A 16,155-nucleotide genomic window follows, 5' to 3' on the forward strand; every position below is an offset into this window, starting at 1 on the left:
CTGTTAAATCCTTCTCACACCAGTGTACAGATACTCACATGAAATTTTCATCAAAATAAGGAGTAAAATCACTGGTATTTGTGTTTTGTTATGGCATTTTTAAAGCAAAATTTTCAACCTCTTCTCAGAAGACAAAATAATTCAAGTCTATTAATACATTAAATCTATGAGGGAAGTTATGAACTGATTAATGAACACCTAATTTTTAGCTGACTCTCAGTTCTAAAATGGGTCAAATGGTTGTGTGACATTACATATGTTCATGAGGTATGGTATTTAAATGAATGATGAATTGGAAATGTGATCTAAGATGATTGTAATGGTCACATTTCATGGTAATTACTTCCTATATGTCTTCTTTGAAAATAAGGTATATTAAGTCAGAATATGTGTACATTTCATTGTATAGTACATCAGCAAAATAGAAACTAAAACTTAATTGCTAAGGAGAAATCTCTTGGGATACAATCGTCAGTGACTAATTTATGTTCTGTAGACTTTGGAATCTTGTAAACATCTGTTAAACAAGTGCTAAAGGAAAAAAGATTTTCTTGTATCCTGATAAAACTAACAATTATAATAGGAACAATGAGGAATCAGCCATCATTTGTATTTTTTCAGATCTTTTTTCCAATGAGGAATAACTTGCTCAAATTGACCTCTCTCATAGGCAACTCTCACTGAAAGAATAAGAAAAAATAAAGAAGGAGCCTGACCACATAAGAATTTGATTGTTTATATCAAATATATGTGAGATTATGTTTAAGGACTGAAACTCTGAAATACGTGCTTTGGCCATATTGGCCAAAAAGAACAACAAAATATTTAAAACCCAGGTTTCTCCAATCTAAAGAAGCCTAAAATTATCTTTTCTCTGAATATCATGTATGGAAATATTGGCCTCTAGAATTACTCTAAATCATGGTCCAGATGGTGTTGAATTTTTTACGTTAAATGGATTAGTAATAATCATTAAAAAGCTATTTTATTAGGTTAAATCATTTGAAATGATCGTTTTATAGGTCAAAGTTGGTCACATAGCAACAATTTCATATGGTTTAATCTAATGCTTAACTTTGCTTCAGTTTCCTCATTATAAAATAGAGAAACATCATCCATTTCTCACAGGATTATTGTAAGAATAAATTATGTCTTGTATGTTAAGCACTTGCCATTGTTGAGTGCTGATGGTAAATACTTAACAAACGGTAATTATTAGTTTTCAGTAGTAATTATTATTCATAAACATTACATCTTCATGCCAGGTACTATGAGAAATACAAAAGTGGGTAAGATATTGTCACATTTCTCATAGGTGCTTACTGTCTAATAGGGGAAAGTGGCAAAAACACAAAACATAATACAAAGCAAAGTGTTGTCTGTCATAAAAGAGGAAGAAGCAACATGCTTTGGGAACAGAAGAGAGAAGAAATTAATTTCAGCTGGGAGATCATGGAAAGCTTTGTTGAGAAGGTGGGAATTGACTTGGGCTTTGAAGAGTAAGCAGAATTTTCATATGTGGTATTGCCATGTGGCGTGGAGATGACATCCTAAGAAGAGGGAATCACATGAAAAAAGTCATAGATTTGGGAAGGTACATTTTGGGTTTCAGAAATAGTTAGCAGTTGGGTTTGTATGACAAGGAAGACATAGGATGAGGAGTACTAGAGTGTAGGGTTAAAATGATACATTAAAGACAGATCATGAGGTCCTTGAATTTTAAATTTAAAATTTTGAACTTTATTTGGTAGGTAATAGAGAGTGAGGGAAGGTTCTTGAGTAGGAAAATACGACACAGGTATGCTTTAGGAGGTAAATCCTAGCAGCTTTGTACAAGACAGATTGGTATATTAATTAATTTCCTTCTCACAATGATCAGATGAGGATGGTGTTATTGTTGGCCTTCTTGTTCAGATAAGGAAACTGGGGCTCAGAAAGGTTAAGTCACTTGGAAAGGCTTGTACAGCTAACATGTGGCAAAGCCAGGATTCATACATAGGTAGTCTGACTCCAGAGCTTGTTGAGAGTTCCCTCTTGAAGTTGTCAGTAATGTGGAGAGTCCGTGATCAATAGTGTAAACGTGAATAGAGCACTGGATTAAGAGTCTGACAGTGGTGAGGTATTGGTGGTATAACAGAGTGTGGACTAGCTTCAGGTTAAGAAGACCTGGGTTCCAGTCCCAGCTCTGTCCCTTTCAAGCTGTATGCTCTTAATAAATACCAAATCTCTCAAAAGTGTCCGTATCCATAAAATTTAGGTAGTAATGTCTACCTCACAGCGTTGATGTAAAGATTAAATGAAAATATACGTTGAAAGTGCTTCATAAACTATAAAGTTTACAACATGAAAAAAATGCCATGGAGAAAGATTTGCAGAGAGAAGATTATTAGAAGCTATTTCAGTAGTCTAAGTATAAAACTTAAACTAGAATAACGACAGCAAGAATGGAGTGAGGGACAATTACCAGAGTTGGGAACAATATAACAAGATTAAGAATCTTGTCTGGTGGCAATGGTAATGCTACGATATCCTTTCACTAGCTTAGTACAATTAATAATATATTTGATCAGATTAGATATTGTCTATTTAGAAAATGAGCAGAGTTGGGTAACTAATATATTGCTTTCTATTTTATTATTCATACTTTAGTTTGAGATTCCGATTTAGCTTTGTTATAGACTGGAGGCTTTTGGTATAGATAAAATTTTTTCTTGTTTTTCAATATTTTATGAGGATAAAGTTGAAGTGCTGCTGAAAATAGAATAGTGTCCTGGGAAGCTTAGAGCTTGTAATTCCACTTGTATGGATAACATAGGACTGGACCCATTCCTGGTCAGAGTGAGCTCAGGGTTACCTGTTGTGCAGATCCCATGGACAGAGGCAGAGTGAGTTCTCTCACCTAGGCTCCTTCGTGTTTACACGTCTCTTCTACGTGGGTGGAAGAGTCTCTTTTCCAGGATAATAGAGCAGACGTAAGTTAGATTCTTTTAAAACTAAATGTTGACCCATTCTTAGTTTGTGTTCAGAGTTAAATTGTAATTTTGAGGTAGCATAATAAGATGGAAAGAATATAGATTTTCAGTTAAATTATCTGAGTTTATAAAACCTGATTCTGCTGACCTGCATGATCTTAGCTAATTAACTGGACTGAGCTAATTGACTTAACTGGACTGAACCTTAGTTTCCCCATCTATAAAAGAGGGAGAATCATACCCAATGTGCAGTGTATCATACAACAGGATTAAGTGAGATAAAATATGTAAAGTACTTCCCTTAGTGCCAAGCACATAGTAGGCACTCAAACGAATGTTCAGTTCCCTACCTTCTTCCTCCCCCAACCCCAGCCCTCAAACCTTTCAAAGCACCAATATAAGACACTGGTTCCTATTGTAATGATATTTCTAAATGAAACTAAATAGACTTTAAAATGTTTTCCACAAAGCAAAAGGCATTAAAATATATTTGAAAATCAGGTGTCAAAAAACCTGGTTTCAAAATATTTTTTATAAAACTAATTTATGTATGTTTTCCATGGTTCTCCCTAGAAACATCATCATTTTGGTTTCAAATTCAAACATCACCGATCACATTTCCTTCCCTGGGGACAATAGGAGTAACGTGCTATGATCATTTCCCTGCCGTTAGCAAGGAATAGATAACTTCACATATGTTAGTGACAAGGAAAAGCTCAGCTGAACTCATTTTACAAGTTATCATACAGGTGGTGTTTATAAGAAAGACTCAATAATTATGTATATTGCGTGTGTAACTCTTTTCCACTTGGCTTGAGGCTTCCAAGAAACCTTTTGGAGTAAAGGGAACAGTCCTGCTCACTTGGATATTGCTATTGTCAATGGAAAATACTCCAATTTGTGATGACTTTCTTCTGTCATTTGAAAATTCAATTTTTGTCAACATCGAGACAGTACAGATCTTAGTGCCAGGTGCTTTTTCTGGCAAGTATCCAGGAAGCTTGCTCTAATGTTTATGTAACATAAGTCATTCACTAATGGTGGAATCTCTGGGCTGGTTAGCTCAATAAACTCAGCAGTTCTGCCTGTTCCTTCACCCATTAACATGTGGCTCAAGTCCCTTTCCATATTTACTGCCTTCTTCATCACCGTTATTGAAAATGGGTGTCTTTTGTGCAAACCTCTATCCCCTGCTATCCCTTCCAAAAATTTAATTCACATCTGTTTTGGGCCCATCTTTTCCCAGCACCACCCTTATCTGTCTCCTGCTACCTCCTGCTATGATGCCCTTTGAATTCTTGTTTTGTGGCAAACAAGAATTATTTATTTGTTCTTCTAAAAAGTACTTTTTATTTTTTTAAATGAAAGTAATGTATGTATATGGCTTAAAAGGTCAAATAGTACTAAAAGTCATATATAACAAACAGCAATTTCTTGCCCCAATCCTCTTCACATACACTTGATCCCCAGAGGCAACCATTTTCAACTCTTAGCTTTTTTTTTCCTGGTATTTACCTCCATATAGCTAAATAGTTTGTATGTACATATGCTGCTATTTCTTGATTCGTCAATGTTGTATATTATCTGTTTGGTTCTATTAATCCCCCATCCATCTGTTTCCATCCCTTCAATCATCCCAATATAGTTAAATCCCCATTTTTTTTTTTTTGCTAACTCAATGTTTATATGATTATTGCTATGAAAGTATGATTTACTGCTGAACCAATTTGTGCACTATTTTGCTTCTTTATTAGTACACTATTCTTTGTTGGTGTTAATAATTCCTCTATTTTTTCATTTGTTTGGTTTTCTATGTATCTATTGTTAATTCTTTTCTCAGTAAAATTTTTCTACAGTCCAATGTTCCAGTTTTTGTTGATCAACTATCTACTCTCTTTAAAACCCTGCAATCCATAAACACCACCCTTCTTAGCTTGTATTTTTGCTATCTACTGACCTTCTAGTCACTCTCCCCATCCTTCAACAATTTCATTGGCAGGCTTACAATCTTCTCTCCACTTCCCACTGACCTCCACCCTGGAATCATCTATGAGGAATTACCATTCATATCAGTGATCTTTCCCCTACTCTGCCCTCATGGTTCTTCATCACAGTCAGCTGCTTCATTTCTCTACATCTTCAGCCCTCATAGACTTTGGCCACTCCTTGAACCTCATCATCCCTTGAAACTGTTTAATCTGGAATGCTGAATGTCTCTCTTATCATCACTTTCTCACTTCACATCCTACTTTCTCATTCCTACTGAACCCTGCCCTCAACAAGCTCTCCAATTGTCAGTTCCAAGCTAGGCTGGTCTTCACTGTCAGCCAATTCAACAATGCTCTTGCTATAAAACCTTACAATTTTTGTTGCCTTCTCTGATTATTGTCCTCTCCTTGCTGGTCCCTTACTGTGGGTAGACTACCATCCACTTTCTCTGCCCCTATATTTTGATTTCTTTGTGTGCTAGAGATAGTCTACAAACTAGGCCAATTTAGTGTGGTACAGATTGTCTCTATCTTGCTGGATTGCCCATGTCGCTGGAGTCCTTTTAATTAATTCTAATTGACTTGCTACCATGGTCTTCAATATCTAATCTTTATCTTTCCCACCCTCCTCACACACTGGGTCCCAGTTCTATTCTCTCCCTCTCCGCAGTTGGCCTTGCCTTCTACTGAGAATGGGCAGTGGCATTCAAATTTTCTTGTGCACCACAATCAGTTGGAAGGCTTGTTTAAATAGAGAGTACTGGGACCTGACAATTTGCATTTCCAAGTTCCCTGGTTATCCCAATGCTACGGTCCAGGGATCACAATTTGAGGTCACTATGTGAACTTCTTCAACGCCCCACTTTACTGAAAAATTTCTCGGTACTTTCAGCAAACTTCCGATTCTCTCAATTTTCAAGAATTAAGAATCTAACTTTGCCTTCAAGGTGACTCTCTTAAGAACACTACCATCTTTTTCGTTCCCTTCATCTACTAAATTCTAGAAGGAGGAAGGCATGCTCACTACTGCCATTTCCTCACTACCCACACATTTCTTAACACTTTGAAAACCAGATTCTAGTTTGAGCATGCTCCTGAAACTGATTTTTTTTTTTTGAGGAAGATTAGCCCTGAGATAACTACTGCCAATCCTCCTCTTTTTGCTGAGGAAGACTGGCCCTGAGCTAACATCCATGCCCATCTTTCTCTACTTTATATGTGGGATGCCTACCACAGCATGGCTTTTGCCAAGTGGTGCCATGTCCGCACTGACGATCCGAACCTGCAAACCCCGAGCCGCCAAGAAGTGAAACATTCAAACTCAACTACTGCGCCACCGGGCCGGCCCCTGAAACTGCTTTTATTGACCTTCAAGTTGCAAATTCTACCTCCTTTTATTTGTGCTCATCTTATTCCAGTCCTATAGCATATGACGCTGTCAACCCATTCTATTCTTGATATTCTTTCTTCCCATTATGCTACACTGCTGCTTCTACGTTTTCTTCTGAGGCTGCTCTTCCATCTTTCATCAGGAGATCTTCCCCAGGGCCCCATCTTTGACCTCCTTCTCCTTTCTTACCCACTTTCCCTTGACTATATGATACAAAAGCTTGACTTCTGAGGCTTTTACATGGACACCGTTACATGATCACCTTTACATGGACAGCACCCAAAACTTTCCTCCTCGGGTCTAATACATCATTTTTAATGGACTAGTTGACATCTGTATTTGGCTGTCCTACAGTCACCTCCAACTGACCACATACTGGCTTTTCATTCTAAGCCCTCTATTTGTATTAATGATATCTCCAATGCCCTAATTACCAGACAAAATTTAGCACTATTTTTTACTTTTCCTCTCCTTCGCCATCCCACACCTAATCAGTTGTCATAGTCTGATGACTCTTTCTACATATAACCTCTTTCATATAGTTGAAAGTTAGGTTTCCTTCTTGTAACTTTCTTAGCATTTGGTCTGTGCCTCTCTTTATAGCCCTTATCAAATGGTCAATCTATTCCTTACGTTAAATTTATTTAGGTACATATCTTAGCTCTTCTAAAAAACCATAGTCTTTGAGAGAGGAGACAGTATCTTATGTGTCTTTTTTTCCAATAGTGCTTAGAACTATGCCTTAGACAGTGCTTAGTAAGTTCTTAATAAATGTGTGCTGAATGAATGAAAGAATCACGCTCCTGAGACCTTTTAAATCCTGCATGCGGCTTTTGGATATAGATGTTAGCCTTTGGTGTAAGAAAAAAGTTAGAATATACGATAAATTACATTAAAAGAGCTACTGCATATGTGTAGTAAGTTCTTCCATTGGCTTACCTTACATAAAGAAGTGGTTCCGTTCCTTGAATAAATTATATACTAAAGAATGGCAGATTAGAGAAATGACAGAGAAGTGGAGAGGAGGAAAAGACAGCAACAAAAGTATTACCAATAAGTTACATATTAAAAAATACATATTCATTTAAAATTAATTTCTTTGGTGTATATATATATATGTGTGTATACACACACACACACATATATATGTCTGCATATATATATATATATATATATACTTATACCTGCCACTTCATTACAAAAAGGATTTGGAGTGGCTTAAGAGAACAAATAAGATATAATAGAATAGAGAAAGAAATGTCAGGGACAGTGTAAATATAATGGAGTAATAACAATAGAAGGAAAAGAGAGTACACAGAAATGCAGGCCACAGAGTTCTATGCCATTAGCAAAACTGGGCTAAAAACTTAGCTCTGAGCTTTCTGGAAACGTTAGAAAAAAAATGTAAAACATGATTAGTAACATAATTCCTGTTGTCCATGAGAACAAGCTTCATTAATTCTTGATATTCACTTGTATTATAGGAAACTATTATCCATTTTATTTTCCAGTCAGAAAGAATAATTTAAGCTGTTACAAATGTTACAAATTCAATCACCTGTATTCATTATAAAGTAACAATCCAAGCCACCTACTTTTGTTTTCACTTGGTTGAGAGTGGAATAATCATCTTATTTTATAACATAATGTCAAAAGGTACACATACACCAAAAAGGAGTGAGAACAACCTTGGTTAGGTCTTAATAAAGCCCATTTCAGTGTGCTTTATTAAAGCATCTCTTCCAACTAGTGCTTTTACATTTATTATACTTAATATTTAGCCCCAGTTACATCCTTTATTATAAACAACTTCTTCATGACTTACCTTGCAACAAATGTTTACTTAACATCTACTGTATTCAGGCCCTGGGCTAGGTACTAGAATCAAAAAAATACATGAAGACGATGTCTCTACTCTCAGGCAGCTGAGAGTCTTGTGGAAAATTTATAGTCATCTTCCACACCTATCATTATTCCAATAGCCAATTGTCCATATGTCTTAAGTTAAATGAGACCATTATTTATGTAATGGTTTTGCATTATGGCTTAACAATTTACCAAAATATATGTGATATCTACAGCAACTTTATAAAATAGGTATTAAATTACCTGTATTTTACAGTTGAGGAAACTGAGGTTCAGAGAGGTTATGCAGTATGCAGCATATGTAACCTACAGCTAGGAAGCGGGAGCTCCGCTTTTGGCTCCAATTTCCATTCTTTCTTCATTGAAACACTTTGCTGCCTAGCTTTACTCACATAGAAAATTAAATTAGGCCTTTATTTTTAAGAACAGAACTGTTGTTATGAGTAAAGTTTTCATTTTAGAAGTGTGATTATTGTAAAGTGCATTCAATTCAGTGACAGCATTTATTGAAAATCTTCTACGTACCAGGTACTGTATAATGCAATATTTCTTTACTAAAATATCTATGGAGGTTAAAAACAGCAGTGAGGATTTTCAGAACCTAAAATTCTGACACTTTCTCTCCTGCTAGGATTTCTTCTTGTCGTACAAAATAGGAAGAGAGCAATTATTTCTTTTACCCTATTAGCCAAATAACGCTGGTACCTAAAATGCATTTAATTTCACAGGGATTAATGACCACTTGATTAACTATGGTTTCAATCAGTCTGACAGCTATTAAATGTCCCAAATCAAAGCAAAATTAATGAAGCAGTAGCCTCATTTACCTACAAATGTCACTATATGATTATGAGCTGTGCAGTAAAATAAGCTATACATTGTAACCTTTTATTAATAGTGATGTTTTCTGTTGTCATGTAGCAAAACGTTTCTACCCAGTAGGGTCTAAGCACAGCAGACCTTGTTACTTAACATGTTCGTGATATTTTAGAGGGTTAGGCATTTATGTATAATCTCTTTTATATAACATGGCATTTTAAGCACTTTATAAGCTGCTAAGCAACCCTTCTAAATAGGCGAAACATGCACACATTTAAGCCAGTTACCTAGCGGGAATAAACTTAATTAAGCCAATGACCTGTACTACCGGATTGTGATTTATGCCTTGATCATGAACTATCCCGAGTCCTGAGTAGCATTCTCACAAATGTATGCCCTTAAGCTTGAGGGGGGCCAGGCAAGAAAATACAGGTAGCTCAGCCAGAATTTGTTACTACTGTGTGTCTACCGTCTCCAGGGCTCTATAAAAACTACCACTGACTTTTGTAAATATGGTCATCAAAAGTATCATCTTTGAACATCCAAGTTTATATAATGTAGACGCTAGCAAGAAAATTTCACTCCTAGAATCACATAGACCACAAATAAGAAACAAAACCCAAAACTGGAACCAGGATAAGAATCTCCAAGGCAGTAGTGAGGTGAGATCCATGGTCTCCCTTTACAAGGTACTTCCTTTCTACAGATTTTCTGAAAAATGACCACTAATTTACTCCTGGTTTCACACCTAAACATTTTTGCCTTGCCTTGAGTTTTCAGCAGCAATTCTAATCAAAGATTTTTTTACTACAATCAGAGACAAGGAATTGGACTCTTGGCAATTATTATAGTCAAATAGTGATCTGATTAAAGGTACTTGATTGACACATGCTAAGGCTCTTTAATAATTTTTGTAATTTTTTGGAGAAATATCACATTTTGTGTATCTGGGATAAACTATTCTTAGCACAGTTCATATTCTTGTCCTGTTTATATGTTCAGAGCTAAAGCTATTATCCAAGATTGAGACTGGAGATAGCTCTCATTCATCAGGCGGAAGAGTAGGTATGGGGTACACCTATATCTCAAGTATCCTATCAGCTCGATATTGTCACAGAGAGAAAATTCCATCCACTAGATTTATCATTATTCTGATCCCAAACCTTCATGTTTCCTTGGGGAGCTCCCTATTTTGGCTCTTTCAAAGCAAGAGCATGGCTTTGAGACAACTCTAAAAGATATGTCAAAACACACCTCTAGACAGTTCCTATAAAACTGAGAAGCTCTAAGGACCTGTGATTTACTAATGGGAAATATTGCTACCTGGCACATCACAGTTTACAGTTAGGAAATTTCATTTTATTGTTGAGCATAGTCCTGTCAAAGACTTAAAAGTAGATGAGAATCTGACTTCTGTCTTCTCCTCTCCAAATTTTTGAACTCAATTGGGTTTTGGTTTTTACTGAGTGTTACTCAAATGTTATTGTAAATTGTAGACTGTACAAAACTGAGAGGAATATAGATACAAAGGAGTAAAATTTTGCTTCCTGCTTTGTCACCTTGACATCTCTTTTGCCAAAAGAACCCATTCTTCAGTTCTAATGCTGTTCCCTTTTCTCTAGCTGATTAAAATTTATTACATGAACTTTAGGCATATTTTGCATAGTTTCACACTAAGAAAATCAAACTCTTACTATGTCAAGTCTTAGCCCAACTAACCTCCAAAATAATGCAGTTAGGGACGGTATAATTTCAAAGTAGCTGAGAAAACAAACACAAGAGGTCACCTGGGAGGCAATATGGTGTAGTGGTTATAAGATAGCATTACCTCATTTTATCTTTACGTAAAGTTCACAGCATAATGGCTGGAACACAGTCAGGGCTAAATAAATATTAGTTATTATTATTATTTCTCAAAATAAAATCACTTCCCTTTGGTAATTTTTAACACCTCTTTCTAGCTGTGAACACAGACACAATGTTGATGTAAATAATTCCTTGTCCTAGACTCTCTGATTCTTTGTTTGGGTGCCTAAATCCACCACATAGAAATCACATGAGCAAAAGTTTTAGCAATGGCACTAAAAATCCATGTGGGCAAAGAATTATGTACCCAAAACGTCTATTAGTGTGCAGTGCAATGACAGGAGAATATTTGTGCAAAAATAAAAAAGAAATAAATATTTTAAGACAATTTGAACCTATGAAATTACTCTGTAAAAGGAATCAAATTGGAAGGAAAAACCATGATTTTTACAGCATTATGAGGGGATTATAATCAGTTAAGTGAGAAAAATATGTAAAATATAAACATATCAAATCAGTAGTTTGGAGATTCTAACAGGGGGCTTAGTACTTGAATATCCTTGGCTAAAGAAATGCCCTCTTTTATTTGGGAAAGTTACAGTTTTGGAAAGGACACACATAGAGAGGTGAGGCAGGAAGAAGGTATCTATCTGGCCAGCTACAGCACTGAAATAACCTGAAGACCCATGGAATGACATTGACATGACAGCTAAATTTTCTTCTTATCCAGTTAACTCTGATTTTTAAAATCATATTTGAAACCATGTTTTTAGGCCACTTCCAGTTTGGTGAATATATAAGTGGTGTATAAGGGAGAAATGCATGAATAAAATATGAAATCAAAAGTATTCATGGTTATTTTGAATAAAGACTTGCCTAATTTTGACCTTCATTTCCTGAGAGGGGACTGTCACTGAGGAGCTGACTGCCAAGATCTAGAAATCTAGATAGAACTGAAATGTCAGTCTCCAACACTACAAGGAGTTCAGTTTAGTTGCTACTATTAGACTTACCTGAACTTAGGAAGAGGGTGTAAGGGATCACTATGGTATTCTTGAGGAAGTGCTGCCTATGCTCTTTTTGGCTTCCTTAACCATTCTTGGTTAGTTGCTTTAAAAGAGAAACATGTAAAAAAATTCTTTCCAGAAACAGCTGGAATTCGGGGTCTCTCCTAACCAGGTAGATGACTTCTTTCAATTCAACAAGTACTTACTGAACAATTATAGGGTGTTCAATCAGTATTGTGCTAGATACTATTGGATATACTATAAACAATGACATTCTTTACTCAAGTTTGTTTATTTCTTTTGGGTAAGGAGAGGATGCTAAGAGAACAAGATTTACATATGTAAAATAATATGAAAACAATTCAAGATAATTGAGCACAAAGAGCTAAATTCAGTTAGCTCATTGGCTGGCATTATTTCAGTTTTCATGATGGTGGTAGATCTTGAGAGGGATTTCAAAGGATAGGTAAGATTTGGATACACAGCACGAAGGAGAGAGAGTATTCAAAGGAGTCAAAAATGTGAGTAAAAACCAGAGGCAGGAATAACGGGATGTGTGGCCAGGACAGTGAAATTTACCATGTCTGGAACAGAGAACACGTTGGGAAATAGAAAGTGTTACTATGTTTATGTAAGCATTTAAAGGTTTTATGCTGAATATACACAATTTATTAATTCCATGACGTTTAAACATACTGTGTGATGATATTCACTTTATCAGCTTATCCATCTACTTATGCCTTCATATAGGAGACTACTCTGTTTAGGAAACAATCACTACTTCCCTATGAAAGCAACTTCCAAGGGTACATGGATAAGATAGCATTGTGGTATGTTCATCTAGATTTTAAAAATGTGAAATATATATATATATATATATTAATAAAAGCAGGATGATACTATATTTTATGTTGAATGTGGCTTTTTCCATTTATCTGTATTTTATAAAATGGCTTAGCATATCACAGACACAATTATGAAAGCCCATCTCTGCTTACTTTGCAATCCTTCCATTTGCCTCAGCATGCATGCTTTTCTGGGATCTGCATTCAGAGGACAAGTTGAAAAGGAAGTATCCAAATTTGAAGTCTATTTATCATATAAATATACATATATATATATATATATATATATATATATATATATATATATATATATTCTCAGGAATAAATGTGTTTATAGGACACCTTTGGTTCCACGTGTAATATCAAAGGTAGTATGGAATGCAACCTAAGTTATTAACCTCCAGGTAGTGTTGTTTTGAGGATGGGAAGCAAGGTAGTCAATAATATTGAAAAGATTCATACCAAAGGATATGAAGCCAATAGAATAGGTCTTATTTAGGACAGTATTCACAGTAATTTGTGTTTAGCATCTCAAATGTCTCTGAGGTCTATGAATTTTCTACACTTGGCCCTGAACTACTCTCTTTCATGTCAGATTGTCTAGATATTCAGTCCAGACAATAAATGGAGGGAATCCAACAAGAAATACATAAAAACACATTGAATTGAGAAGGTTTATTTAATCTAACTTCAAGATACACTAATAAATCAAGATGACTTTCACTAAGAAGATGCAAATCCAAATGAAATCAATTCTTCTAGAGTCAGTAAAATTCAAATAATTCACATTTTCTTTTCCAACAGGGGACAGATGAGTGAGCCATGTTGTGATAATGGGCAATTCAGGGATTTTGATTTACTTGTTTTACTGTTTTACTTAAGCATCTATATTCAAGAATTTTTATACAAATTATTCAAGTTTTGCATTCATTAGGTCATTTAGACTTGAGTGAAGTGAAATTGAAAATGTTATTGCAATGCTGCTTTTCCTTTAAATTCCTCCCATATTGAAAAATGTATATTCTAGATACAAAGAAAATTTAGTGGCTTGATTCATGTGATGACTTTGTAATGAGTTATTTGTATTAATGGGTTATTTCACTTTTTTCATTTCTCATCAAAGCATTTGTGAACTTAGAAACACTTAATATTATTTATAATTGTGGCTGATGCTTTCTTCAGGTGATAATTCAAGATGATGGCCCTGAAAAATTGGACCCCAAATATTTTGGAGAGTTGCTTGCTGATCTGAGCCGTAAAAATACCGATCTATATCACTGCTTATTAGAACATTTGCAGAGAATTGGAGGAAGGTACTGTAAACATATCATTTGCCTTGATGTTGTAGCTATCAAACATTTTACAATTCTCTAGTATTTTTTAAATAGACTTTTTAGAGCAGTTTTAGGTTCACAGCAAAATTCTTGTACTTTTAATGGGGAAATAGGGCAACTCTATGAGCAAATCTCAGCAAATGTCTCATTTTAAGAGTTTATGTACTTCATGAAAATCATCAAAAAGATCACACCAGCCCTTTTAGGATCAGTAAAGAATTCTATGTACCTTCTTTCATAATGTACTTTGATGGCAAATGCAACCTCTTGGGCAAGGAGCTCAAAAAATGCATGGCATACTATGACTTGTTTTAAGATATAGGATACAATCCCACTGCTAACACACTGTTGTTTATCTTCCACTAATGTGCACTCAACGTATGAAGGCCAGAGTTTAATAGTTACATTTACTGTTATACATTTAGTGTTATATATTATTATATGTTTATATTAGTTTAATAGTATATATTATATTACATATAACTTGTTTAACAATAATATATCAAATGTAAATTATATAAATATCTATTTATAAATCAATGTAAATATAAATATGTATATTATATAATATCTAATAAGTAAAATATATTTAAATATATATATACATAAGCAATTTATCAACTGTTCACGTATAGATGAGAGAATATTATGTCATGAAATGAATTCCATAAGCTACACACCAAAAGTTGCCTTCTACTATATAGTCACATCATATATGGTCCACTATCAGGCAAAAATCTGGGAAAGCTCCACAAATTCAGAAAAATCTGGAGGATAAAGGAAAGTAGGTAGAATTTTTTTCTAGTTCAGACTTCACTAACTAGATTCTTCTACTTCTTAGAGCTCTTTAATCTCTTGTCCATCTCTTTTCTCTCAATTTATTACATCTCTTTCTCTCCATTTATAAGCTCCCTCCTTCCTGACTTTTCTTGCTTTCATATTCATGACTGAAACCATTCTCTTACCATCACCCTCAACTGCTTTGCCTTCTTACCTTATTATCTCTCCCACTTAGCAAAATCCCAACTCTGGATTAGTCTAGCTTTTTGCTTTTTTTTACGTTTCTCTTTACCAGCATCTCCTCCATCCAATACCCAGCAATAACTACCCCTAGAATTCAGAGGACTCCATGAGAGCTGTTTTATTTACCCTGGTTTCCTTGGTGCTTAGTGTGGTGACTGGTTTAGTGTGGTAGTCAAAAAAATATTTGTTGAATAAATGAAGGCTTTCTTTACTGCTACATCCATGCAGTTGAACACTGTTAGAGAAAAGCACAGCCATTTATTAGAATTGGAGTCAATTCAATTCAACACGTGAATAAACACATGACTTCAATCTTCAGCTAGGCCTTCATCATTGTTTTATACTAATCAACACCCTCTCCCATTACCCAAATGACTATTTCACATATTCATCCATTTGCATAAGGTCACTACCTTAAAATTTTTCCCGTCATTTTGAGTTGTCAATTATTTATTGAGTGTCCACTATGTGCCAGACACTGTGTTAAATGCTTTTTTTACATTATCTAATTCACACAGTAACCCTAAAAAGTTTCAAATGGAGACCCAAAGGGAGTAAGCTATTAACTTAAGGTCGCGCAGCTACTAAGTGCTTGAGATGGATTCAAACATTCTGAGTACTATTTTACATATAAACCATGACAACTTTTCTGGAAAGCCTTCCCTAGATACTCAGTTTGGTCTAGATGTTTCTCTTCTGTGCATTAATCAGCCCTGAATATTTCTATCAAAGTATCGCATTGTAAAATCAAGAGCATATGGAGACAAAGTCTTAAGTACCCTGATTCTAGATCCAGAGTTCACAACAGCGTTCATGTCCCAGCTTTGGTTACATACTGGATGTGTAATATCAGACAACTTATTTAACCTCTCTGTGCCTCAGTTTCTTCATCTGTAAAATAGGGATTATAATAGTAATCCTTATCTCATAGATTTGTTATAAGCAATAAAAGACTTAATGTACTTACAAGCAGTGTCAGAATCATGTGAGAGCTCAGAAATAAACCTACAGAATCAGAAACTCTGGGGGTAGGGCCCAGCCACAAGCCCTCCAGAGGATTCTGATACATGCTCAAGTTTGAGAACCACTGACCTAACGCCACAAA

At 35.2% G+C, this 16,155-nt stretch overlaps 1 protein-coding gene across 4 annotated transcripts in view; it reads left to right on the plus strand.

Moving 5' to 3' along the window:
* Nucleotides 1-16,155, plus strand: part of POF1B (POF1B actin binding protein) — a 76,731-nt gene that overhangs the window by 35,698 nt on the left and 24,878 nt on the right. For all 4 annotated transcript variants that reach the window (XM_046672596.1, XM_046672595.1, XM_046672597.1 and 1 more), the window contains exon 7: nt 13,876-14,006. In XM_046672596.1, coding sequence (XP_046528552.1) covers nt 13,876-14,006 — 131 coding nt within the window. The remainder of the gene's footprint in view (nt 1-13,875; nt 14,007-16,155) is intronic.

The sequence above is a fragment of the Equus quagga genome, chromosome 10 (genome assembly GCF_021613505.1).
Source record: "Equus quagga isolate Etosha38 chromosome 10, UCLA_HA_Equagga_1.0, whole genome shotgun sequence".
NCBI classification, from domain to species: Eukaryota; Metazoa; Chordata; class Mammalia; order Perissodactyla; family Equidae; genus Equus; species Equus quagga.